The 27,188-nt window shown below is 45.3% G+C and overlaps 1 protein-coding gene across 2 annotated transcripts; it reads left to right on the top strand.

Annotated features, from left to right (window-relative positions):
- LOC311598581 (uncharacterized protein) lies at nt 1-27,188 on the top strand. Of its 2 annotated transcripts, XM_084783749.1 has the most exons (8): nt 1-174; nt 774-913; nt 9,100-9,204; nt 10,988-11,236; nt 18,265-18,501; nt 19,679-19,766; nt 20,699-20,800; nt 26,543-27,188. In XM_084783749.1, the coding sequence occupies exons 5-8, from the start codon at nt 18,365-18,367 to the stop codon at nt 26,555-26,557; spliced, it is 342 nt and encodes a 113-aa protein (XP_084639875.1). In that variant the 5' UTR covers nt 1-174; nt 774-913; nt 9,100-9,204; nt 10,988-11,236; nt 18,265-18,364; the 3' UTR covers nt 26,558-27,188. The 2 variants fall into 2 exon arrangements, with proteins under 2 accessions (XP_084639875.1, XP_084639876.1); XM_084783750.1 differs by lacking the exons at nt 1-174; nt 774-913; nt 9,100-9,204; nt 10,988-11,236 and adding exons at nt 14,759-15,363; nt 15,532-15,675; nt 16,091-16,170.

The raw sequence follows: 27,188 nt of genomic DNA on the forward strand, positions 1-27,188 counted from the left end.
TCCAGCCCCTGGAATGTGCCTTCGGGTCTCCACACCTCAGATGCAGGTGAGAGGTGCCTCTGAGCACAACTAGTCTAACCTGTTTCTAACCAGACTCTACAGAGGAAGAGACCAACCCTAGTGGGCCTGGTGTCCATTCCTCAGCCCTTTCCAGCCTTAAGGTCCAGGACAGAGGTGAGTGGGAGGGGGTGATGAGTGCACCTGGTCCCCGGGGCCTTAGGCCTGGCCCTTTGCCCGCCTGCCAGGCTGTCTCTGCCTCTATCTGAAGTCGCTTGGGCTTTGCTGACTTTGTGGAAGGTACGGACAGATGGGTGGGTGGGGCTTGCTCCAAGAGAATTGAGCCTTCATGGTAAGCACTTCATATCCATCTGCTTTGGTCATGTTCCCAGCATGCTCCAGTGTTCCCAGAAACCCACAGTGATCTGCTGCTCTTGTCAGAGGGGCTCTCCAGTTTGCTCTTTCCTTCCTCTCAAAGTAAGACAAGTAGTTCCCTTCAGTTATGAAGAGCAGAGCAATCACTGACCAAGGTCTTGATACAGACATTTGTGCCGACACTTGACCTGCCAGTCTTCAGTGTTTTTAAAGATCGTTTTGAACACAAGGCTATGCATGGCGTACAGGCCTTTAATCCCAACACTTGGAAGGCAGAGACTGGTGGGTCTTTGTGACTTCCAGGTGGCTTGGCTTCCATAGTGAGAGACTGTCAAAAAAAAATGTTGAATGGAGGGCTGGAGAGATAGACCAACAATTAAGAATGTTTTCTGATCTGACAGAGGCCCATAGCTTGGTTCCCACCACCAAAATCAGGAAGCTCACATCATCACCAACATCACATCCAGTACCAGGAGGTTCCGGTACCTCTGGTCTCTGCAGGCCAAGGCACGCATGGGCACACACCACCCCAGAGACACAGGTATGTATGTAGTTAAAAGTAATGTGAATAAAATCTTTTTTAAAAGAATATTTTGTTCTGACCAAACTAGCCGTTCTTTACAAGAGTGTCTTGGTGTGTGTGTGTGGTGAGTACACGTGTGTGCATGTGTGTGTTTATAAAAGAAAACGGATGTTTAAGATGCGTTGAAAGCCCTACAACAGTATCTATTTAGCCTGCAAAAATTATCTTCAAATTCCAAATATTCAAAAAAAAATAAGTGAGGCTATGACAGCACAAAATAAAAACCCTAATCAAACCAGAAATAAGCAACTTGGGAACTAGAGGGCATCGGCAAGAAAGAACATAGCTACTAGGTGAGAGAGTTCGAGACTGAGGTGGTGACAACGTAGGAAGCAGGAAAATCACAGGAAGTGGATGGATGCGGGACTTGAGGCTTCTGGAACAAAACAGTCAGGGTCCCCCAGATGTGGAGACCGTCCTTTCAGAAAGAGGATACTTTTCATGCTGAGAGAGGAAGGCGAAGGAGGAGACAGGAGGCAAGAAGAAGGAGGAAGAAGGAACAAAAATGAGAGAGAGAGAAGAGGACAGGGAAGAAGCGGCAGGGGGAGGAGGAAGGAGGCGAGAAGAGGCTGCAGGACAAATCCTTCCATCAGCGTTGTTGCCCGAGATAGGAATCAAACGCTAATTTACATAAATTGCACATAATTATACTCTTCCCACAAATGACTTCAAGATTATTGATCAAGTTAAGATTTCCTTGCTTTCTATAAGAATTTACTGCAAACTGTGGCTTAAGGCAACAGGCTGCCTTCCCTGTCCTGGAGGTGGGAGGTCAAGCCAGGGTGCAGGGGGGTCTGGCGCCCTCTGGAGGCCCGAGGGAGGATTGACTCTTCTCTCTCTCTCTCTCTCTCTCTCTCTCTCTCTCTCTCTCTCTCTCTCTCTCTCTCTCTCTCTCTCTCTCTCTCTCTCTCTCTCTCTCTCTCTCTCTGTCTCTCTTTGTCTCTCTTGCCTCAGCGCCATTTTATGGTGTTTGCTCTCTGGTTGAGTTCCTCCTCTGTCTCTCCTGAGGGAAGTTGGCTAGGGGGCCCACCCAGCTGTGCCAGGATGGTAAGTAGACTCAGTTAACGTCCAGGTCATGCACAGCTTCAAGGCTTAGGACACGAACACTTACTTCCTTTTTAATACTTTGTATTTCTGAAAGTGTGGCAAATGTGCCTATGTGTGTGTAGGTGCAACAGCCCAAGAGCTCTTGGAGGCCAGAGGAAGACTTCAAGAACCTTCTATATTGTTATCCACATTGTTCCCTTGGGAGAGGACCTCTTCCTGAGCCTGGAGCTGGGCTGACCTCTAGCCCCACAAATTCTTCTGACTCTTCCTCCCCAGTTCTGGACTTAGAATCACATACAGTCATGTCGGCATTTGCACGTGGCCTACGGAGATTTGAGCTCAAGTACTTAGGCTTGTGTTTTTACTTTCGTGGCCATCTCCTTAGCACTAGACATGGGCATTTCTTACTGTGCTCCCTCCTCAACCCACCGGAGGCCACTAGGCTGATCTTGTTGCCCGTCTTCCCACCCTTCGTATATTGTCTAGGGCTTTCTCTAAGCATTTTCATACACATTCATGCAAGTCCAGCCATGTAAAACATACACAGGTGTGCGTACTTTCTAGACTCAGAAGGCTCAGCAGCATATATGAGTGGTTGTGCAGCTGTGCGTGTTCTCAGTACATAGGCGTATGCTTACACACACACACACACACACACACACACACACACACACACACACACACACACCTATATTTCCTCCTCTCACCCCTGAGGGTGAGAGGCTGTATGTTCCTGCTTCGTCCTACCCTGTGAATGTCACCGTGTTGGCTTGGTCATGCTTTCTTAGTAAAGTCTCTCCCTGTCTCATATTGTGTTTATATACATGTAGTTCTTAAAGCAGTCTTATCTAGAAATGGCTTGAAAATGTCATTTTTTTTTGAGTATGTGTCTAGCTGGGTGTGTATGTGTGGGTCCATGTGGAAGTCAGAGGACAACTGGAGGAATCGCTTCTCTCCTGTAATTGGGTAGCTTCTGAGGACTGAAGCCAGGTCCTTAGGCTTGGCAGCCTAATGAACTCGTTAGAGTGCTGACGGTGACAAGAGGCTGTGAACTTCCATGTCTCTGTGTGGGATGTGTTTTCACTTTCCTTGGGGAATGTGAGGGCCAGGTCTTCAGGACAGACTGTGCTCTGTTTCTGGGGAGTCTTTTCCAGGGCTGCCCTAGTCCACTTGGCTCCACCCAGGCCTCTGGGCTGCAGGGGGCCACAGCTGATCTGCCTTCTTACTAATGCTGCTTTCTCGGGCTTTGTTGTTTTAGCACCCACTCTCTCTGTGGGCTTGTACCTGGGGCTTGCTGAAGTTTTAATATGTGTTTATCTGACATCACAGTGAACACTTCTTTGAGTGCTTTTCACCATTCCTGTGCCCTTGTTTGTAAATGTCATCTTTATATCGCTATTATGTGTTTCCAGCACCCCCTTGTGTTTTACATACATCCCTAATTGGATGTGTGGATCCTTCCCTTACATGTGGCTTCTCATTTAAAATGAGAATTTTCAGATTTAAAAATGAACTCCCAGAGAGCAGAGGGCTCTGGCACCGTGGACGCGCACCTTCCTGCTTTTCTACGGCACTCTGCTCACTTTGCATCCTGGGGAGGACATTTCTGCATGCTGTTGTGTTAGAGACTCGGTCTTCCATCTATGATCCAGCCCAACCTTATTTTTATGCTTCACTTGTTAGGTTTATGTTGCACTTTTCAATGTTGCCCTAGACTGATAGCATTTCCTGTAGGCAGAGCTGTTGGGAATTTATTGAAGATCACAATTTAATAGCCAATTGGAAGAAACTAAAATTATAACAGTACTGAATACAGTCAATGAATGCTGCATCCTTGCTGCAGTGCAGGGTCTGTCTGCAGTGGTTTCAATGAGAAGGTCTCCCATAGGCTCAGATGCTTGAACTCATAGGTCCCAGTTAGTGGAGCTTTTTTGGAGAGGTTTGGGAGGTGTGGCCTTGTTGGAGGAAGTATATGACTATAAAGACTCCGAGCCGCTTCTAGTGTGTTCCCTCTGCTTCATGCTCTGAGTTCAGTCTTTGCTACCTGGCCCTGCCACCATGCTGCCATCATGGGCTCTCCTCTATGGACAAGGATCCAGAACTGACTCTCTCTCCCTTAGGTTGCCTGGAGTCACGGTGTTTTATCACAGCAACAGAAAAGTAACTAAAACAGGGCCCTTTGCTGCTGCACCGTAATGCTCTACAATTATCAGTGTACACACAGTCTGTTAGATATCTTTATTACGTCATATTTAAAGTGTGATGCTATTGAAGTGGATGCTTGGAATCTTTCATTTCCCTACTGCTCATTAAGGGCATGGGGAAACAGAGTTACCATGTGTTTGCCATTTATCATCTGATCCTACTGAATTTGTTTTTTAGTTCTGGCAACTTTTGTAGATTTATTAGACTTCTGTACATATGAAATTATATATCCTAAAGAGACATATTTTTCTTCATTTTTCAGCCTCAGTGAATTTTCTTTTCTCATCATATTGCACTAGTTAGAGCCCAGCTTGGAGTTCCCCGGAAGTGGTATGAACACTGGTTGTTGCCATGTCTGTGTTCCAGTGCTCATTATGAAAGCCAGTGCTAATTATAGTCAGATGTAAGCAGCCTTTATGTGTTGAAGATGCCCATTTCTGTACAGTTGGCAGAAGGTTTTGAGCTAATAATGGATACAAACATTGTTAAATGTTTTTCTTCCAGCTGTGATAATCATGTGAGCTTTCTTATTTCTTTTATTCATATAGTGATTTGTGCTAATTTGTTTTGATTTATTAAACTAGTAGTTGAATTTGGGGATGAGCTCAATTTAGTAATAATATAAGAATGGTACATGTTCACATGTTACTAAATTTGATTTACAGCAATCTGCAAGAGAGTAAATTTTGATAATAGGTATTAGTTGACAGTTCTCTTATGAGGATTTTGTCACAGGCACAAATAAATTGGGAGAAAAATAATTAGGATTTACTTTTTTCTCTATGTTAAAATTTGTGCTAAGCTTAGTTAGGCCTGGGATTTTTTTTTTCTTGTGAGAAGAACTTTGATTATATATTTATTTTCATACTGACAGATTCTTAAATCTGATATATTTTATCTATGTGCGTAATAAGCAGTGACAAGTGTTGTACAATGACTTCATACTTCAGTTTCCCTGGGGTCTGTAGTGATGCCTCCTTCCCTGGGATCTGTAGTGATGCCTCCTTCCCTACTGTTTAATATTGGTAATTTTTCTTCTCTTTCATGGGTTTTTTTCTTCATTCAACAGAAGTATATAAATTTTACTGATCTTTAATTTTTTCGTTCAATTATTGATTTTTTTCCTGTAGCATTGATTGTAGCTGGTTCTTTATTTTTCCTTCCTCCTAATCTGTTTATTTTGTTTATTGCCTTCCTTCCTCTCTCTTCCAACCTCCTTCTCCACTGTCTTAAGATAGATGTTTGGAAATGTATTTAATCAGTTGATTAACTATCAGAGTCCCTTGCTCTGTAGCCTAGATCTAAGTTGACTTCAAACTTGTGGCAGTCACTTTGCCCAAGCCTCCTGAGGGCTGAGATTATAGACGTGAGTTGCCTTATGACCAGCAGACTATTCATTTGCTCCCTTATCTTCCTTCCTTCTTTCCTTCCTTCCTAATCCTCCCTCCCTCCCTTCCTCCCCTCCTCTGCCTGGGGGTGGATTCCAGGGCCTTTTCTCCATGGAGATATGAATCCTCAAACAGAATTTCATACCTTATCTTTCCTTCTGAGCCTGAAAAGTTTATGTCCTTTTTTCATACACTTTAAGTAAGTCTAAATATTTTCTGTCTCCCTTTTGTTCTTGATCTCTTATTTGTCTCCTCACTGGATCACTTAAATGAGCTTATCTTCATTTAGGAGCATGGCAGTTTCCTGACTGTATGTGTGCTACTTATTTTTTCTCGAGTCTTCAACTGGTTGAAAGTAGGTTTTTAAAATTAATTTTTATATATACATTTATATTAATACACATATATACAATAAACTACCTACAGCAAGAAGAACCATGACACAACCAGGAAATACATAAATGTTACATTCTTAGCGTTTTGGCTATTTGTGTTTGGCAGCCTTGAAAAAACATCTTTCTTATCTTGGTGTGTCTAAAATTCTGAATGTAAATCAGTATCTATTATATCTTGTCATTATCAACTTAGAACATCTATCTAGACCTAAAAAAAAATCTTAACCCCTAAACAACTAAGCTTAATTGTAAAACTGAACTATCTGGTCTTCAACCCCATCAGAGACTTGAGAAGGAATAAAATTAATTACCTGAGTATACTGGAGAGCAGGTTAGTAGTTTCCCAAATGAGATGATAACAGAGACAGTTTTCTACCTGAATAGTCACCCAAAACTCTCTATATCATGGGAGCATCATCTTCAGCCTTCTGGTCCAATATATCTCACAGACATATTTGTGAGGCAGGAACTATTGAGGACTTGCTTACCCTGTCTTGGCAGAGTTTGGCCATCAACTCTGCCTGCATCCAAGCTTGCTGTTTTTTAGGCAGAATTCTGTCTGTGGTAGAAATGAGGACATTTCCCCCAGTGGCTTGTTTGCCACATTTGAAGCCATCTCCACAAGGAGTCATCATCCTCTTTGAGGTAGACTGGATGTTGTCAGGAGTTAACATGTCTCATTGTAAGTGAATCTTTAAAATAATATAAACATTTTTAAATGCCAGCCATATTCTGTATGTCTCTAAAGTTTTTGAAGGCCTTATCTAACTATATTTCCTTATCTTTCTATAGAATCATATCTATCTGTTGCACCTACGATGTATATTCTTGTGATAAAAATAGAGTAGTAATTGATATGACCATGATTTGATAAACTAACAATTAACTTGTATAACATATTTATCATAAACAGCCTGCAATAGCACTTTCAAAGTATTGGAAGTAAATCTTGTATTATAGTTGAGTTATATAGATACAATACCTCATATTAAAGTAGAAATAGCTGTATGTGAAGATTGATCTTACATTTGAATTCTGTACCACTGTATCTTAAATTAAACTTATTTTGCATCTGTATACAAAATTCTATACCAGTGAATTAAAAATAGCCTCGTGAGTGACAATTGAGGCATTAAGTTGAGGAGTAGATTCACTAATCTACCTTTTGTTCTATCTTCCTTATATATTTTTATATTCCCCATTCTTTTCATCCTCTATCTGCAAACCTAAGAATGGAAGATAAAGAAAAGAGAGACATCCCTGAGTCCAGCCTTTTTTCTCTCCCGGCTTTGGCTTCCGTGTCCCTCACACAATGTTTGTAGTTGCTATGATCTTTGGCTTCCAGGTGGGGCATTTTCCACCCACTCTGGCTTCTCTAGAGGTAGCTGTGTGATAATCACCACTAGACCTCAGTGACTTTCATCTGTGTACTCATAATTCATCATTTAAGTTAAAAATATTCAGCATTTAAAAATTATTGTTATTATTATTGACATTATAATTACTTCCCTTTCCTCTCTCTATATTGTACTTTGCTGTCTTTCAAATTAATGGCTTCTTATTTTCATTGTTGTTACATATACAACATTCCTAAATACATAAATACAACCTACTTGGTCTGTGTAATGTTACTTTATATATCTGTTATATTCAATATATAACATATATAAAATGTTACTAACTATAAATGTATCTTTTCAGGGATGATCATTTGGTATTTGATAACCAGTATTTTTATTCAATGTGCTTTTCACCCCTTCTCTCTCTCAGTAACTCCTAATGTGCTCACGGTTGCACACGGAGTGCTTGACCACGGGTCTCTGAGGCCTGGCTCTTCCCTGAAGCATCTGTTGTGCTTCCCTTTGATTTTGCATCAGTGCGAGTGCAGGTCTCTGGTCTGTCCATCCACAGCATACAGTTCAGCTTGCTATAGTTTTGTGATTGCTTTACATTCTGGAAAAAGGAACCTCAGCCAGAGCAACTCTCTCACCCGTTTCCCTAGTTAAAGCACAGTATCACTTCCAGCCAGCTGCTGTCAGGTCTGTCTCACAAACATGTCCCTTCCTTTATTTTATTTCTGCTGGCTGGAGTCTAGAATCTCCAGGTCAACAAGGGGTTATGCTCCTCAATTTGAATATTGTTTCCAGTGGAGGTTTCCAAACACTCCACTGACAATGTTTGTACTCCATCATATGTGTGGAATTTCCAGAATGCTGCCTACACTTTGAATCAATGTAGCCTGGCCCACCTGTCCTTTCTTGACCTGCCTGTCCCCTTCTCCCTTCCTCTGCCCTCCCAGCACATTTCCCTCCAGCACTGAGTCAAGGCCCGCACAGAGCGGTGAACTGCCATTTCAAATACTGACACTTGTCTCCAGTAGATTTTTTACTAAATATTGAGCGGGAACAGAAATACACAGAAAACTGAGTATATAAAGTCTTGCTCTAGACTCTAAGTCAAACAGTGATCGCATATAATGAATGTGCTTTATTTTTAGCAGCCTGTTGCTGTGACCAGTGGTGGGATGTGTTGTGGCTCCCTAACATCACATTGCAGTGTTTGTGTTTGTACACTCGCTCACTCTATAGTATGCCACACCTGGCTAGGACCGTGCACCTGGACTCCTGGTTCATATCTCCTACTGGACATTGCCTATCATTATTTTGGAGTATACTATTACTTTCTGTGCTGGGAAATGTAACTCAGGGGTTGAGCACAAACGTAGTTCTCACAAAGCCCCAGGTTTGACCCCCCAGCACTGTAGAAACCACAAAAGGAAACTTCCATGCTACTACTTAAATGCCCCCTCTAACACAGCATGCCTTGCTGCTTTGACAGTGGTCTCACACATCCCCGGAGGAATAGGTCTTGGGTTGGAAAGGTCTATATTTTCCCTAGGAGAGGCAGGAGAGCCCACATGTATGTATTAGATAGCTGAAGTCACAGCAAGCTGTGGAATTTAGGTCAATATAGGGACAGTCTTCACTGTCATAGTACTTCTTAACATCTTTCTAGGAGCAAATCTTCACGTTAGGTAGCCTCACCCACACTGCCCAGTGGGGAAGTCTAAGGCTACCACAACAATGCTAAAATCAACATCCCCTGGAAGTCTCTCTTCAGGGCTCACATGTGGGTTCCTCAAGTCTCCCAGGAGCATCTACCAAGTCCAGCAGTCATAATGACAGCACAGCAAAGATGGTGATGGACACCTGAGGTGAGCATTCCATTACTCAATAGGTTTTCCTTTTTTTTTTTTTTTAAGAACTCTGTAGATTTTGTCACATTTATTATTGCTTCTGGTATCAGCAGTAGACTGCTCACTGGTTCTGAATTTGTCAGTTTCATCCAGGCTTCCAAGTCCAGATTTGGAAACAGCTCAACCAAGTAGAGAGGAGGTTTTTTTTTTTTTTTCTTTTTTTCTTTTCTTTTTTTTTTTTTTTTTAATAAGAACACCGATTCTGGCAGAACTCCGCAGCACCAACAGGCCAAGCACTACACGGGTCTGAATAGGGACCTGCAAGGTGGTGTCAAGTGCCTTCCTCTGACCTCTGCTTCTTGCAGGCAGGCTGACTTCTTTGTCTGTGGTGTCCCTGGGTAGCACATTCACATGTCAGTGCTCCCCCAAACACTGAAGGAAGCCAGAGAGCTCAAGGAGTCCGCACTGTGGACAATGGCACCTTCGGGAAGCCCACACGTCCTGCAACCATTAGTGTGAAGATACATCTCATTAAGGTTATAGAAAGATTAAGATGTGGCTATAGTTCAATAATCCTCCAGTATCTGGAGACTCAGTATTTATTATGCTGCAGTCAATATTACATAAGATACTGTCTTCTGCACAGATAAGTATTATTAATTATTCAATTACTAAGCACAAGTGGATAATTGTCACTAACTGTCCCTTCATACACTCTGTTGGGAGCCCATTGGACTAAATTTGGGCAGAACTCTTTCCAGGAAAGAGGATCAATACATATGTCTCACTTTGAGATTTCTTTTTGAAAAAGTCATATTTTTGCACTGTTTGGCAAATGTGGAGAAAAAAATACATCTGATAAAGATGAAAAATTTCCAACCTAAGTACAACCTCTTAGCAACCAGGGGGATTTAAAAAGTTCAGTTTCCTGATGGCCAACAAGAAGGGTGCTGCTGAGTGACTGTTTCCTACAAGGCAAGGCTTTGGGACCACAGTCTGGGAGAGTGCAAGGACTGCACACTTACCTGGTGGATGACCTCAGCTGGGACAGTGACAGTGTGTCGCAGCTTTTGAATGCATGTCACATTCTCCAATATGTTCAAGAAGTGAAACTTTATATCAGGATGGAAGACGAGCTTTGTACAGAAAGTTCCATTTCAATTGCTTATTGGTCCAATGAGGTCCCTGCAAAAGAGAAAGTTTCCTAGGACAGACAGGACAACTTTCTATTGGTTACTACTTTGCACTGTGAACTAATCAAATGGCATGAGCTCAGTTAGCCACCTTCACCGAAGAAAAGCCGTGTTCAGAGGACAGAACACTACTCAGTGTTGCCTCATCACCAGGCCAAGCATAATGCTCCAGATGCCAAGAGGACTAGCTGCACTGCCTCAGCCTTTCTGAAGAGACCAACAATTAAGCTTCTGGGAGGGAGATTTGCAGTTTGTTTCAAAGTTATGTTGCCATAGAAATATGTGATACAGGGTAAAGGCAGCTAGAGGTGTGCAGAGCTACAGACAACAGGAAGGCTCTGCCCTCCTGGGGAGGCATACTGTCTGCCAGTCAGTCCAAACTCTGGAGTTCTGTGAGCTTTGTCCCCCACAGCCTCAGTGTGGCATTCTAGCAGGGAAATTCCCATGAGGCCCCAGATCTAATGCACGGCCTTGAAAGAACAATAAGGAAAAAAAAACTGAAAATGCTAATCTTTACATGTTGGAGAGGGAGTTGTGTTAGACACCGTCCGACACTGGCAGTGGTGGGCATCCAGCCGCTGTCTGACTTACTTTCTTCTCCTTCGTAGGTTCCTGGGACTAGCTTATGTGCCTTCATGCAGTACCTGAAGAAGGTGCTCATGATGGACCAAGAGGCACATTATATCATCTGAGCCTGAGAAGGGAGCGATGCAACCCTGAAATAACAAGCCACCCAGAGCTGTTCCTTAACCTGCCATTTGTTCCAAGAGGCACGAAGAGGGAAAGATGCTCATCAGGAAGACTCTGATTTAGCAAGGAGAGGGGCTGAGGAGATACTGGCAGAGCTTGAGGCACAGGTGACTTGGGAGTGTGTGGTGTGGAGATAGGTAATTAAAACACACTTCTCTGGTGAGGTCGCCAGGCTCCTGTCAGCTATTCCTGAGGAGTGACTGTGGCCAGAGATTTGGTGTTTTACAAATGATAATGTGATATGTGTGTGAGTGTGCAAGAGTGTAAGTGTGTGTATGATGTGAGTGTGTGAGTATTGTATATATGAGAATCTACATACATATGAAGCGTGTTTGTATGTATATATGTATGTGTGAATGTGTGTGTTTATGTTTGTAGGTATATACATGCATATATGGTATATGTGTATGTGTGTGTTTGAGTGTGCATATGTTTATATGTGTATGACTATGTATGCATGCATATGTGTATATTCATTATGTATGTGTATACATACATGTTTGGGCATGTGTGTGCATCTGTGTATGGTGCATATACATTTTTGTGTGTGACATGTGTGTATGTGTGACTGTGTGTGCACATGCATGTATATGTGTATATGTGTGTGTTGATGCACACAAATCCTGATAACACTAATGGAATATGCTAAGACCTTCAGTGAGAAGAGTGATAATGTCTCACTTTCCAGAAATAATAAAAATTTGCCAGATCTTCAAATTTGAGGCTGGTTTAGTGAAGAGACTGTCAGCTTCTTGTTCCCCAAAACAGCAGGCTACATCCCAAAGCTTTCTGCCCACCCCAGAATGGACAGTGTCACCTGCTACTCCTGCAGGAGACATCTTTAAGTCCATCACTGTGCAAGCCACATGGGGGAACACATGACTCCTCCTTCTCCCCAACATGGGGTCCTCCCTGATGTAGCTGTACAGCTTCTATTTGGTCACGAGCAGCTAGGGTCAGCGAGGGTCTGTCCTGGTTCTCCACAGGCACTGTTGGGGAGAAGGTGATGTGGGACATCCTGATAGGTTCCCAGATGGAAAGACTAAAGCTCAGAGTAACTGGAAGGATGTGTGGCCCGGCACACTTGCAGGGCATTGGAAGCTGCTGTCTGAGTTCTTGCTTTTCTGTGCTGGCAAGAACTTCTCCTCAGCACCACATCGCTACACCAGATTTTCCTCTTTAATTGTAATCTCAGCAGTTTGTGCTGTTGTGAAAGCCTCTACTCTTGAAGAGCGAACTTCCACCTGCAGCCCCTATCAAGCAAGCATCTCCATCTTCTGTGGTGAATTCCACTGGGTTCCTCACTCTGGGTACCAACTCCAAGAACTCTTTACCGGCCGGATTTATGATGGATGCCATCTGGTCTGATAGGAGGAAACAGATATTGATTTTTAATATTTTCTCCCAACTTGTTTACTCTAAGATAATACTGCAGCTGTGTGGCAGCTTGTCTCCGAGTGGAAAGGATTATTACCACTGCCTTTTGACGGGATGAATCACCCAGGATGGCTTGAATGGCTAAAGGGTAGACTTTGATGTTATGTCGCTTCATTTACCCTTATGACTAAATGATTATTGATTTTATATTTTTAAGCTCTTGAAACGTGAAAATAACTCGGTGGAGAAGGCCGCCTGTGTTAGTTTTATTAATTTATTTCTGCAGGGCATAACTCACTTTGGACCAGGTTGTGAAGGTTCTGGGTTCATGACCGGCTGCAGATACAGTGGCAAAGAAATGGCTTATTTATATAGTCATTGCAAGTAGTCCCAAAATCAATACAGTCTGGGATTGGATGATTAAACTCAGTCCCTTTGTGGGGTTCATTCCTGTAGCTGCTGCCGAAATCAGCTGGACTGCCCCAGTTTCATGTGATCAAGTCTACAAATAGCAAGTTTGTTCAAGTTGAAATATGATTTTTTGGTTCATCATTTTTTTTTTTATCTGCTATGTTCACTCAACGGCGTTTTAACAGCCTATGGGGAAAAAGGAGGTTGATTGACTGTTTCAGTGAAACCAGTAATCTATATGTTCTAAGAGCCTCCTCCAAGGGCATCTAGGATGTGGCTGGATGGATCCTCCAAGGCTCTGAGCAGAGATCCTTGGTAGCTGGGCCCAGTGCTGAGAGCTTCCGTCTGCAGCAAGGCCCAACATGTAGACTGCATCTGTGCGCTCTGTAGGGCCTCTCTCTCTCTCTCTCTCTCTCTCTCTCTCTCTCTCTCTCTGTGTGTGTGTGTGTGTGTGTGTGTGTGTGTGTATGTGTAGGGCCCTGCATTCAGGCCCCTCATCTCACATGCGGTGCTATTGTTCCAAGCTCACCAAAGTCACCTGACCTTGTTTCTGTCTCCCTGGCTTGGGTCTCTGGCAATGGAAAATTTGGGCCCTTTGGGTTTCATTTTTCACAGTCCCCCCCTAAGTCATCTCTATAGATTTTAAACACAAGTCCTCACATCTATTCCTTGTTAATAGAATTTGGTTTGAACCAAGTGTAGTGTCACACACCTGTTATCCTGGCATTTCAGGCAGGAGGAGGAAGGTGAGTTGGAGGTTAGCCTGGGCTGGGGGGGTGGGGGGTGGCCCTGATGAGTCAGTAAATCTAAATACTGAATAACAGTTTGATGATTGCGGCTCTAAGTCATGTTTTGCGATAGAAATAAAGGCTTGTACCCCTTCATATAATCCCAACCTGTCTCCCGGCTGGCGGGAGAGCAAGCTCTCAAGTGTGTGAACAGAAAGGCTTGTTTTCTAAGACGTTTCACGTAGACACGCGTACTACAAAAGACCTTGCTATTATTTCACTGACATTTTCCGCCTCCATCTCCCTCTCTGGACCTCATTCCCACCGCAGTCTGAGCCTTCCATGGACAGGAGAGACGGCTCAACAAGGATACTCCCATGTGCTGTCTGAGGCAGTAATTGACACCCTTAGATTGGTACAGCCCCTCTACTTGGTCATATGAGGTTTGCCCTGAAATCCATTTCAGATTGACTGTGTAGTCAGCTGAACTACATAGTAGTCCCCTTTACCTCATGCTACCCGAACTTTCGGCTTGTGCACACAGGAAGTCATTGTTAGGCCTTCCGTTTCCAGGACAGGACTTCCCAGCCTGGTGAGTCATGACCCAGTGTTTTTATGGAGTTACAAAAGGTGTAAAGCACTCCCTCTCACTTTAGTCAGTGTGTGCATAATTAATATGCAGTAAATTATACAGCTCCGGTTTAAAGCTTGTTTAAATGCATAGAATTGCAAAGAGAATGGAGAAATAAAATAACTTCGGAGCAGCGTAATGTAATATGTTGATCAATTTTATAGGGAGTGGTGAATATTTAATTAATCACCTTTTGACAATTATTCACAGTGGTCAGAATCAAGGTCTCCATTAAAGCCAAAGAACAGCTTCATTACAAATGACTCATAAAAGTGTCAGGGCCTGGCTGTGAGGACAAGTAATTTCCTTTCCCTTTAAAACCATTAGATGGGCTGGGCTGGTGGAGGTGGGGAAGATGCTAGAATATGGAATCCTGTGATTACAAAGAAAAGCTTCAGCTGTGAGTTTGACAGCAGTTGGCAGCGGGGAGGGGGGCGGTGTTAGGAATTTAGCCTGGTCCTTTCACCTGATTCTCCTTTTAGAAGGAGGCAAAAATGGAGGCATGCCGGCTCTTGTGTGTGTCTGCCTCCATCCTACAGTTTGCAGCTGAGTTTCAGGCCTAGTTGACGCCCCATCCCCAAGGCTCTCGGCAGAGGGAGCCACCTTTGCTGTCATCTTGATTGATATCCTCGGGGCTGCTTCTGGAAGGCCACAGACAAGGACAGCAAAGAGAAACCCAGGTCACACAGGCTGGGCATGGAGGGCTCAGGATGGGTGGGGCCATCACGGAACCGGTTCGCTCAGAGAACAAGCTCAAGCCTCAACCGCTTCTCCTGTGGTGTCAATGAACCCGTTTCGCAGCTTGTCGGCGCTGCCCGTGAAAACTGACTTCCAACTTTTAGAGGTCAGGGTAGGGTTAGAGGAACCTGCGTGGAGTCTTCACAGGGTCTCCCAAGGGACTGCGTGGTGAATACTCAAGGCAGGAGCCTTGGGAAGAAACCTTGCCAGACAGGCCTGTGCCTCCAAGTCTCCAGGCACCTGCAGGGGTAGACATGTCCGTGTTGGGATCACATCTCAGCTTCAAAGGACAGAGCCTGGAGTTGAATTCACCAGAAGAACAAGTGGACACTTGAGTTCAACTGCATTCGTAAGTGGCTTCCTTCGCTGTTAAACTTTCTCCCCAAACTAGCAAAAAATACCTGAAGTGTTTTAACCCAAACAGAACGTGAACATACTTCAGTTTTCAAAAGTTTTTGCCTGCTGCTGTGACCAATGGTGGGATGTGTTTCTTGAACTCCTCTTTCCTTCTTTGAAGCTCACATAGGACGCCCGTGGGCAACCGGCTCTGGGGCGCACCCCCACCCACCCACCCAAGTTCAAGTGGCCACTTTTGAAAACTAATGGTTATTGACTCTGGTCGGGATCTCTATGATGTTATCTGGCCCATAAAGACTCTGTGGTATGTGTTTACATTGTATCTGGCAAGTGTCTAATCAGTATTGATTTTCCTCGTGTGTAGTGCCTATGTCAAACAACCTAATATATTTAAATGGAGATTATTTCAGTTATTTATCTACCGTGTGATAAGATCAAAGGCAGTTAACTGTGCAGGAGATGGAGAAGATAGCACACTGTGCTTGGGCCTTCACTATACTATTGTACCGATACCATTGTACTACTTGATGATGCCAAGCAGCTAAAAATTAACTCTGTGAAGCATGCTGAGATTTGGGGGTCTGAGAAGAATCAAGCAGATGGAAGAGAGAGATGCTGGCTCGAGGCGGCTCTGTGCATGCCGGCAGTGGGAGGAAGGGCTTTTCAAAGGTCCTGGGAAATCATGGCTGTGCTTAATTCACTCCTGGTTTTTTGTTTAGATACTTCTGGAGAAATAAGGAATAAATTTGGGCTGATGGATGTGTGATTTCCCCAAGGATGTGACCAGTTAATCTTCAAAGTGAGTTCAGGGGGATGTGCTCCCAGGGTGAAGGGCTTTGCAGGACCATCTCAGGGGCTGTGTGTGCGTATTGCATTTTACTAAGAGCCCTGTTGATGCCGTGGGATAATTGTAGCTGGTCTGGCACATGCATCTGAAAACAATGGAAAGTGACTTTATTTTTGTTAACTCCCATCCCACAAAGACATTTCTCAATTTTCTCCTTTTCTAATTCATCGGAGCAATGGCTTTTAGAATTCATTATAACACGAGATACATATTTATTGCTTTGAAGTGATTAACAGCGCATTTCAAACAATCTAATGAAAGTTTTCCAAGAACTAACTAACTAAATAAATAAATAAAGTCACAAACACTGATTCATTCCAGGGGACTTGAGACTCCCAGGCTGACGAGTTCATCAGCAACAGACTCTGACCCCAGCTCAGATCGCCAGTCTCCAACCTCCCAGTGCACTCTGAGATGCTGATCTGGCTGCAGGTGAACTTAGTTTGGCTCCCTCTGAGAACTCATCTGCCAGGGATGATAACAGAGATCCATGCCTTCACTGGGTTGCTTAGTCACAGGGCCTAGATATTGCTCACCATGTCACCAGGCCCTGCTGAGCCAAGCCCCAGGCCCCAGGGGCCAGGCACACCAGCCTCCCTCACCACCTGCCTCCCTCCGCCCTTGCTGCCCCTGGCTCGGCCCTGAGCCGACTAGCTTCCTGACAGGGTGGACTGTGACTATTACAGTGTGCTTCTGTGCAGAGCGACTCCATATCATCGACCTGTGCTTTCTGTGGCTTTAGGAGCAAGCTGGACTGATGGAGGGAGCTTTATGAAGATCAGGAGAGCCTACCTGCTGCTCTTCACCCAGAGTGACTGGCAGGGGTTCCCTGGCTAGTTGTCAACAGGGACTCCCAGGGGTCCTGTGCAGCATAGGAGGAAGTCACAGGCCAGAGGGCTCAGGCTCCATTCTCCTCCTCCCTCCTTTCCCCTTCCATGAATTCCTCTTCTTTCTTTTCTGTGCTTCCTTGCTCTCTGTCTCTGCACTTCCTTCTCCTTTGCTCTCTTTCCCTCTTCTCTTTTCTTCCAATACTTCCTCCTTCCCCCTCTGCCCTCCTCTTATTTCCTCCCTTGCTTTCAGAATCCCTGCCGTCTCTTACCCCCAACTTGGCACTCACAGTTGTACTGACTTTAATGTATGTTGCCATGACCCAGAGCTTCTGACTCCTCACTCTTGACGTTAGTCCTAGCCTCTGCTTCATCGTTCCCTTACCGATGCCATAGCTCCTTCCAGCTAGACTCAATGACTCACTCAATCATTAGACCCAGAGTGCAAAGAGGTCTCCCTTCAGATGCCCTGCTCCGGCCACCCTGCCCTGCCTAGCCTGTGGTCTGTGGTCCCTCTGTGCTCAGCTAACAGGGAGTGCAGATGGGCCCCAGGGAGTTCCAACTGTCATCAGGAACCTTTCTGCAGTCACATCTTTGGCCCAGGCCCCAGGATCCATGATCCACAGCGGTCAGAACCCCACCTATGTGGAGGATGAAGTCCATTGTGTGGGAGGCAGGGGCATCATCTACTCAGCTGGGCATCTAATGGCACAATACTGCTGTTGAGCTGTCAGGTCTGATGGAGTTTAAAGCCAGGCTCTTGTCTTCAGGGCTTAACTTGTTGTTTCCTCTCACTCATAGATTGTAATTTATGCGGATACATGTCAATCAGCTTTCTTTTTGGGAAGCAGTTTCCAGCTTCAGGGATGGTGTGTGTGTGTGTGTGTGTGTGTGTGTGTGTGTGTGTGTGTGTGTCAGCATCACTACTGCTCCCATAGTCGCACAGCTGTGGAAGTGGGAAACAGTCATGCTTAGAGGCCCAAGAAAAGCCAGGCTGGGTACAGAAGCTCTGGGTGGAAGTCCACTCAGACCTTTATAAAGGACACTAACCAAGTCTGCTGCTTCTGAAGGCCTGGCCCCCTTGAGTCAGCTTTATCTAGTAGCCTGGCGAAGCACCAGAGGGGACCCCTGTCATCAGGGTCCCAAGCTAGACATGACTTCAAGGGTGTGGGTCCCACCTATAGTTGGTTTGAGTCACAGTGGATTAAATCCTTCTCAGGACACTGCAGCCCACTGTTGTAAATGGACCAGAAGTGCCTATACAGAAAACACTCAAGGACTTCCGGGAGAGTTGAAATGCCAGAAAAACACAATCAGCAATGACGTCCTGGTGCCTGTCAGAGCAAGGAGGAAGCAAATCGCACAATCTTCCACACTTCCACACACGCTCAGCCCCCACCAGCCAGACACAGGAAGCTGCTGAGTCTGAAGGCAGCATAGATGAGGAGAAAAAAAGGTGGGCACAAGCGACTGATACTTTGTGAGTATGCACACCACCACTGTCTGGTAGCCCAGAGAGCCCAGGCCCCAGCTTGGCCAAGAAAAATCACTTCTACCCTCCTGCAGAAAATGACATTTCAATAATCACATGCTTGCGATGCTTAAGTCGAGATTTATTATTATTGCTAATAATAATAAAAATGAAGATTGCTTATGTTCTCCCTCAGTGAGCTGCGAACATTGATTTTCCTAGGGCCTGCACGCATGTTCAAAGTCCGCCTTTTCTTCAGTCTGCAAGGTGGATGGATATTTGATTACCTCAATCCCTTAAACTCCAAATGAATGATTGGCATGGTATTGATAAACCCAGGAGAGATGGCTGGAAAATCTCATAGCTCTGTCTCATGCCTTTATGGGTCTATCAATTACAGCCACTGGGTGGAACCTTGGATTGCAATAAAGGAGTATCCCATGCATGGAAATTTCCTCCCTCTGTGTCCACCAGACATACAGGTCTTCCCAGCGTGGGTCTCGCTTGCCTTAGTATTGAGGAAGGCTCTCTAGACAGCAGAGCCTGATGAAAGCTTTCCCCAGAAAACAGGCTGTGGTGGGTGCTGTTACTAAACAGTAATTAACTCCTCCAGGCTCAGCCCTACACGCCTGCTAATCTTGGTGGCTGTTTACATGTTACTATTTGTTAAATGGCAACGTTTATTGATTGAGTTACCTCAGTGCCACATTGTAGATTTTCTCTTGGTCTGTGTTCCTACATGTGGTTCAGCATTTTTAAATGTCAACTGCAAAGTATTATTGATCAGTAATTAAAAGTGTAGAGAAAAATTAGCATAGTAGAAGTTTGCGGTCATTAGCAGAAGTACTGTCGGGCAATTATTTAGCATGTTTTAACATTTATTTTCCTTCCTATTATTGACATAAGTATGGTGCTCTGGGAACTTTTTTTTCTTTTTTTTTTTTTTTTTTGCTAAAAAGCAAAGTTTTAACATCAATAAGAATTAATGACAAGTAGGTCGTTTGGAAGAAATTGCTTGTTGGAGTTCCTGATCCACAGATAAGCCCACCCTGGGGGCCTGTATGCTGGCAGGAGGGAGTTGAGGGGCTCTGCCCTTTTGGGGGTGCTCATTAGGGTGGCAGCATCAAAGCTGAATAAGGATCCTGCCCTTCTGTCTCTACAGGGAAGAAGAACATACTGCTCAAAGCCACCATGGCACATCTGAGGAGTGCTCACCTGGACCTTGTCACATGAGGGACAAGGATTTGCTGGTATGCCCTCCAGGAACATGGAGTTTTGTTCATAAAGCTTAGCCACCCAGCTGGTGAGTGGGTCAAAAAACTCCACCATGTTTTAGCAGTTGAAGCCCACTTGGGCATGCCTACAGGTGACTGACTGCAGGTGGCTGACTGGAGAGGTGGTGGGGCCACGGGTGCTTCTCTGTATTTGAGTAAGGAAGGAGAGTCTTTGAATCGGTCAGTGGGGACTAGACATGAGAAGCAGCTGTACACAGTCACTACAAACCCCAGCCCAGACCGTCCGCGGGGCAAGTCCACCAGGGTCCCTGAAAGAGGGAGTGGGGATTGAGGGGACAGAGACAGAAGAACAGAACCAAGACAGGTCCTGATCAAGGCTCAACTTTATTTAAGCAAGCATAGTTTATATAGCAAAACACCACAAGCTCTTATACCTGTGTTTGGAACATTGTTGCTTTTGTGAAAAGTAACTCAAAGGTCACAGCATGGGGAAAAACACTCAAAGGGGGGGGGGGGGAAGAGAGAGGGGATGCAGCTTCCACTCAGCTGCACAGTGATTTCTACTGGCGTGGTACTCCACACCAGAGCTTGCTGTAGAAAGGCCCAGGGATGCCTCAGTTTCTCTGGGGCAAGGGTGGGGAAGAAGGCATAGCACAAGTGGGGTCACCTTGAGTGATGTTGCTGGCTTGGACACACAGGGCTGACTGGGGTGTTACTTCAATGACGGGAACAGGTTGAGGATGCTGAGCCCGTGAAGACAGACATTATTAACATGGAGGGATTTTATGCTCCTGTTTGTTTTGGTTAATTTTCTCTTAGATGTGACAAAATACCTGTTAGGGAGAAGCTTACAGAAGGAAGCATTTGTTTCAGATCAGGGCTCGAGGGACTGGTTCATCTCGGCAGCAACAGTGTGAGAAAACTAACTGGTCATATTGTATCCACAGCATCTCAGCAATCAGACAGAGACACTGCTGGGTCCCAGCTCACTTTCTCCTTTTTATGTGTTGTGGGTCCTCAGCCATAGGACGGTGCGGCCCACAGTTAGGGTGAGTCTTCCATCTTCAGTTAAAGTTCTCCTGAACCACTCTCATGGACACAACCAGGTGTTATTTTCCCATGGGGATTATAATTATTGTCAAGTGGACAGTGCCTTTCTTCTCATTTTCCCTTCCATCTCTACATTCCTCCTTACGTCCTTCAATTCATCTGTCTACCCACCCCACACCCACCCACCCACACATCACCTACCTGTCTACCTTAGATAGAGTTTCTATTGTTGTAATAAAACACAAGAAAGCAAGTTGGGGAGGAAACAATTTATTTCACTTTACAGTTGCGCACCACAGTCTATATGGAAGAAAGTCACAGCAGGAACTCCAACATAGAAGGAACCTAGAGGCAGTAACTGAAGCAGAGACCACGGAGGAGTGCTGCTTACTGGCTTGCTCCTCACAGCTTGCTTACTCTGCTTTCTTATAGAACCCAGGACCATCAGCCCAGCCCAGGGGCAGCACTACTCACAGTGAACTGGGACCTCCCACATTAATAACTAATTTTTAAAAATGCCCTACAGACTTTCTTATAGCTCATGCTCATGAAAGCATCTTATTAATTAGGATTCCCTTTTACTAGGTTTGTGTCAAGTTGACAGAAGTCAACCAGCATAATTGACCCTTTGTCAATGAAACACATGCCACTTGTTAGTCCATAACCTTTCCTTTCCTATTTACCCCAAGATCTCATATTAATATCACAATATAACTAATAAATTATGTCAAAATTTCATATTCTTTAAGAATTCACTCTCTTTAAAACATAAAAGCCTCTTTATTGCCCCAAGTGTCTATGAATTACCCAAAGCCTCTAGAAAATATTCAGAATCCTCTAAAATCTCCAAATATCTGTAAAATTCCAAAGTCTCTTGACTGTGGGTTCCTATAAAATAAAAAATAAAATTAAAATATGTTCTTATGCCAGGGACATGGTAGCACATATACATATCTTTAATCATAGCCCTCAGGAGGGAGAGACAGGTGGATCTCTGTGCATTAAAGGCTCGTCTGGTCTATAGAGTGAGTTCCACGACACCCAGGGCTACACAAAGAAATCCTGCTTTGAAAAAATAAAAAAGTAAAAGCAAATATTTTCTTACTCTAAGAAGGAAGAATCAGGACATAATCTGAACAAAGCAAAACCCAACTCCAAAAGTATAAATAACTCTATGTCCATTGTCTGGGACTTCCTCACCATGACCACCTCCAAAGGCCTTTTCTGGCTCTGCCATACATGCCACATGCATCTTATCTCCTGACCCAACCTGGCTTCCCTGTTGCCCTTCATGGTTGTCCTATGACTTTGACCCTCCCACATGGTACCAAGACTCAGCTTCACCCTCCCGCATGGTACCAAGACTCGGCTTCAGTGACCTCTTAGTCCTGGACGTTTAACTGCAACTGAGGCTGCACCTTCTACAATGGCCTCTGCCAGACTCTCTTCCCAGTCTCCACTCCTGCACATAATGCAAACCTCCACTGCTCCCCATAAATCACTGACGCCTCCAAAACCAATGTCACCTCTGTGGCTCTTACACATCGCCAACTTCATCTGCCAGCATGAGATACACCTTTGGCCTCCTCTGGACCACAGTTGCTATGTGCTGACTCAGAGGAAGTATTCCCTAGTTCTTCAGATCAATACATCATCCACTCATCCATCTCTCTACCCATCCATGGACCCAGGAATTCATCTATCCAGCTGCCCATATACACATTTGGCCCTCCCATTGGCTTTCCAGCACAGTCTTCCAGTAGCATTGCATGGAGGAACAGGTGAGAATATGCAGTACTCACGTCTAGAACAGTGACTGCAGATTTCTGTGTGGAGTGTTTCTCTGAAATCTGTGAGGAACACTAAGAGTAATGGTAGGGTGCTTGCTGTGTGCCCAGCGCACCTAAACCTAGGCAAGATGTTGGGAGGGGGGCTTAGAAGCCACAGTGGATGAATGGCAGGGTTGTGCTCTTTCCAGAGAGCCTCAGCATGGCAGCAACAGGAGCCGAGTTTCAGAGATCCAAGAATAATGGAGACAAAGTGGGCAAATGTGCACAGTGAATGCTGGGCTGCGCGGGATTGAAATAGGTCTGAAGTGGAGAGGCTGAGACCCATGAGGGCTTGGAAGATGACACACCCACAACAGAGGACACGGAGGGGGCTCCAGTTCTGTTGGGAGTTCACCCCCACTCACTTTCTAGCACACATGGTGAGTTTTGTCATCATAGTGATGCTCTCTTCCTTCCTTGAAAGGGAGGAGGTGGGGCTCTTGGACAGAGGTCACGGCTGAAGGAAGGAGGACAGGAGTAGAGGAAGTGAGCTCACCGTGGTCCAGGTATTAAAACTCTGGGGTTTGGAGAGATGCATGTGACATAGCTACCAAGTTTTATGGAATCATATGCTGTCCCATCCATCTTGTTGGTGGCTTTTGACAGCCACTCACCCTTTTTCTTGATCTCAGTGTGCTCATGCTCAGATAAAGGGGTCAGAAGCCAGCACTCAGGAAGTGATACATCAAGTGTTAGATATGACTATGGAATGGCCTGTGGTTCCACATGCTGCCTGTGTCTTTATGCACTTGCTGGATGAACTGGTGGACTTGTCACCTGCCTGCAGCAGCCTCAAGAGGAAACCAGGTTCCCAGAATCCAGCACACACATCCTAGGACGATGAGCGTGTTTTCTGTTACCTGACAGAAAGGTTCCTCCTCATATAGAGTGATGCTAACCCTGAGAAGGGTATGTCCCGAGAGATGACACATGGGGGAAGGAAAGGGATTTATTACAGCCCCTGATTTCTAAGATTAGTGTCCTGGTGTCCAAAATACGACTTATCAAGGGGTTCAGCAACTGGAGGGTATTGTCTACTGTCTGAGGAGAGTTGGAGGAGGGAGCATCCCATGTGTTCATCCCAGGGCAGATCTGCTTTTCAAGGCTGGCCATGGTGGGGAGGAGAGGGTGAAGAGCTACGCTCCAGCAGCAGAGATGCAGAAAGGAGCTGCTGAAAAGCAGGAGGGTTCTTGTGCTTGAAGAAACATGAAAACTTCTGGAATTGATGGCAAGCAGGCTGGTAGCTGGGAGGGAGCACTGATGCCAGAGAGAATGTTGTCACTTAATAATTCAGTGAGCATAATTCAGTGAGCTATTTTTTTTCAAGAAATGAAATATATTAAAAGCTGTGTTTTCATTTGATTAATAAATGTGGTTTAGGAACGACAAATAACCAAATAATTAAAGTAAATCCAATCTCTTCCTGCAAACATCCTTTAAACAGTCCTTAATTTGCTTTTAAGTATAAATATTAAACACCACCCACCCAGAAGGTTCCTTGCTTCCTGATGGCTTTGCCCTCTTTGGTTTTTTTCTGCCCTTTATTGAGTATGGCCAGCCCTTGCTTCCTGGCTGGAAGCTTGTCTGTTGGCTGCTCCTTCACACAGGTCTCTCCAGAAGCCGCAGGGTGTCTGTGCCCCTGGTACATGGGTAACAGGAAGCATTCCTTAAATATAACTTCCAAGGACACTTAAAGTCCCAGGATAATCACCATGGCCTGTTGTCAGTCTTATAAATGGAATATTGTCCTCAACAGCCACTACACAGCATCAATTAGTTTCTTTGGCTATAGGGTGTGCTACTGTGGACATACTTGTAGGAAAGGAAGAGTGCACCTCTTGTCCCAGCTTGACCTAAGTCTTGAGAGCCATGCCTTTGTCTGTCATTCCAAAATAAGCCAGACAAAGATTTCCATGGGAGAACCAGATAAAGTAAATGCAGAAGTGTCCTGGCATATGGTCCAGGGGCACAGGCGAGAGATGCTATAGCAACAAGAATCCCACTGAGCTGGCAGCTGTTGTCCTTAGAACTGCAGGTCAGGTGTTCAATGTGTGACATAGAGCCATACATCTAGGCATCCTTCCCTTTTGTGACCCTTTGTCACATTGTTTCCCCTGGAAGACCCCCCCCCCCCTCTCTCTCTCTCTCTCTCTCTCTCTCTCTCTCTCTCTCTCCTATCCTCTTGCCCTTTCTGCCAGTCTTTGTCAAGAGAGTTGTCTCTGACCTTTGCTGAGCTCCAGGGAGACCAGGCTGTGCTGTGAAGACAAACACAAGCTGGGGCTTTTCCATGGAACCGTTATGGGTCATCAGAACATCCAAGCTGACCGGCAGAGATGCCTGTGTTGTATGTGCCCCAGTCCAACATTGGAGCTAGGACAGAACTAGGGAAAGGGAAACAGATGGAGAGGCTGCCTCTGAGAGAAGAAGAGGGGATGGAAGGGAGGGGATTATGGCAAGAAGAAGAAAGAGAGAGGGAAGAGAGAAGGAAGGGGCTATGAGGAAGAAAGGTAGGAGCGAGCAACCTGGGTCAGAGCAGGAAGTGCCTGGCAAAGCCATCAGAACCCAGCTGCTCATCTGGCTGGGAAGAGAAGGTTGGTCCAAACCAGAAGTGGTCCCTGCACTTGAGACCCCATCACGGTGCTTCTGCTGGAGCGCACATCCGGCTCCTCAGTCCTCAGACTTCACAGTACCACGTGGGCACTTGGCCTTGGAGACTGCCCAGGGACCTTTGAGGTGAGCTGGGACACTATTGCAGGAAGGAAGAACTCTTTCTGGAGGAGGCTGCGTAAAGCTGGGAGTCTGTTAGGTTAGCAGAGGGAGGTGAAGGGAAGGCATAGGCCAGGGAGGAGAGCATCTCAGGCCAGGAGGCTTTCTCCTCAGGAGGCATGTTCGTCGGCGAAGTGGGCGCTGTGTTTAGCCACATGCAGTCTGGATGTTCACTCACTCAGTGTCAGGAGGATGCATACTGATGTCCAGGGTGCCACGTGCAGGTCACAGAGCCAGGGGATCTCATTGTAGTTTCCACATCCCCTCTAGGCTCTTCAGAGTCTGGGTTCTGTCCCACAGTTTGGGGATGTATGGTAGCTGTGCTTACCCTACTTTATGATGGGCATAGAGCCCCTAGCTTTATATCATGAAGAATCACAGTAGTAACTGCCTGTCTTTCAGTACCTCTCCATGTAGGAGGGTGCCTGGAAGCAAGCACATATGGCTGCCCACACAGAGGCTGATCCAGTCTGAGGTGTTTCTATGCCAAGTATCTTTGTATCTATGGTGCAAATTCATGATGTAGACTGGGTCTGCATCAGAGAGATGAAAGAACAGCAGGAAGTGGGGAAAGTTAGGGATCAGGAATAGCCGCAAAGCTCAGGGTCTTGTTGGAAGGTGCAGGTAGGATAAGAGCATGCACACAGAGAAATGTCCCATCAGTGACGAGCTAGGACAGAATGGAACTGCCACTCAGTCCACAGTAGGAGCAAGCAGCCTTCACGCTGTGAGAGGAAATGCAAGGAAGGCAGGTTCTGGGAAAGACTGATCTTTCTTCAGGAGGGACACCTATGGAGCCATCCTGTGCTGCAGAAATGTGTATTCATAGGCAGTGAGCTTATCGAGGCCACTCACAGGAGCATGGGCAATTCTCAGGCAGCTACAACACCCGGAAATTCCACCTTCATCTGCTGCTCATCTCTTACACAATCTCCGAGAGAAGAGCAGCTTTTAAGGGTCTCCTGGTAGGATAGCGGGAGGTCACGGGAGCTCTGTGACCCTCTGACAGTTACTAGACCTCAGCTCCTAAGGGTCGGCTGTAGTTGGCCACAGCTGCTTTGAACTAGTCAAACAGAAGAACTGGCCGCACCACACCATCTGCTCTCAAACGCACACCACTCACTACTTTCTTCGTCTTTTCTGCAGATTGGATCTGGCTAGAGCTACTCAACGGTGACCTCCAAATTTGTGTGTGTTGAGCATCACTCAGACACATCCTTAGGTTTCCTGGGAAGCGGCATTCCCTGACGATGGGCTTCTGTATTGCCCCATGGAGACACATCCACTCGGTGGCAGTCCCACTGGCACCCCATTTCTTTTGTACTCCTTCCTCTGGGGTCACAGAACAGAGACCAGTGCCACGGAATTGTCTTCTTGTTTCTGTCTGGATTCAGATCTTACATCTGAGCCATTCACCCATTGGGACTTGATGTCTGAGATCATGAATATTTTCCTATGTGAAAATCCAGTTTCCCCAGCACCACTGATTGCAGGAACTGCCCTTTTTCTACCATGTGTTGTTGGTGCCTTAGTTAAACACATTGAGCCATGGACATACAGGCTAACTTCTTGCTACCTATTTCTTCTCCTTCTTTTCCATGTCTGTACCATGCTGTTTTGGTTACTGTAGCTTTATAATGTATTTGAGATCCTGTGGTATTTGTCACTTTTCTGTTGCTGTGGTGGAAGATCATGACCAAGATAACTTAGAGAAAGAGAGAGAAAAAAAATTCTTATTTTAGCTATGGTTGTAAGAGTTGCCGTCACCATGGCAGCAAAATGCAAGCATGGA

This window comes from Acomys minous (assembly GCF_964271855.1).
Source record: "Acomys minous genome assembly, chromosome: 5".
Taxonomy (NCBI): Eukaryota; Metazoa; Chordata; class Mammalia; order Rodentia; family Muridae; genus Acomys; species Acomys minous.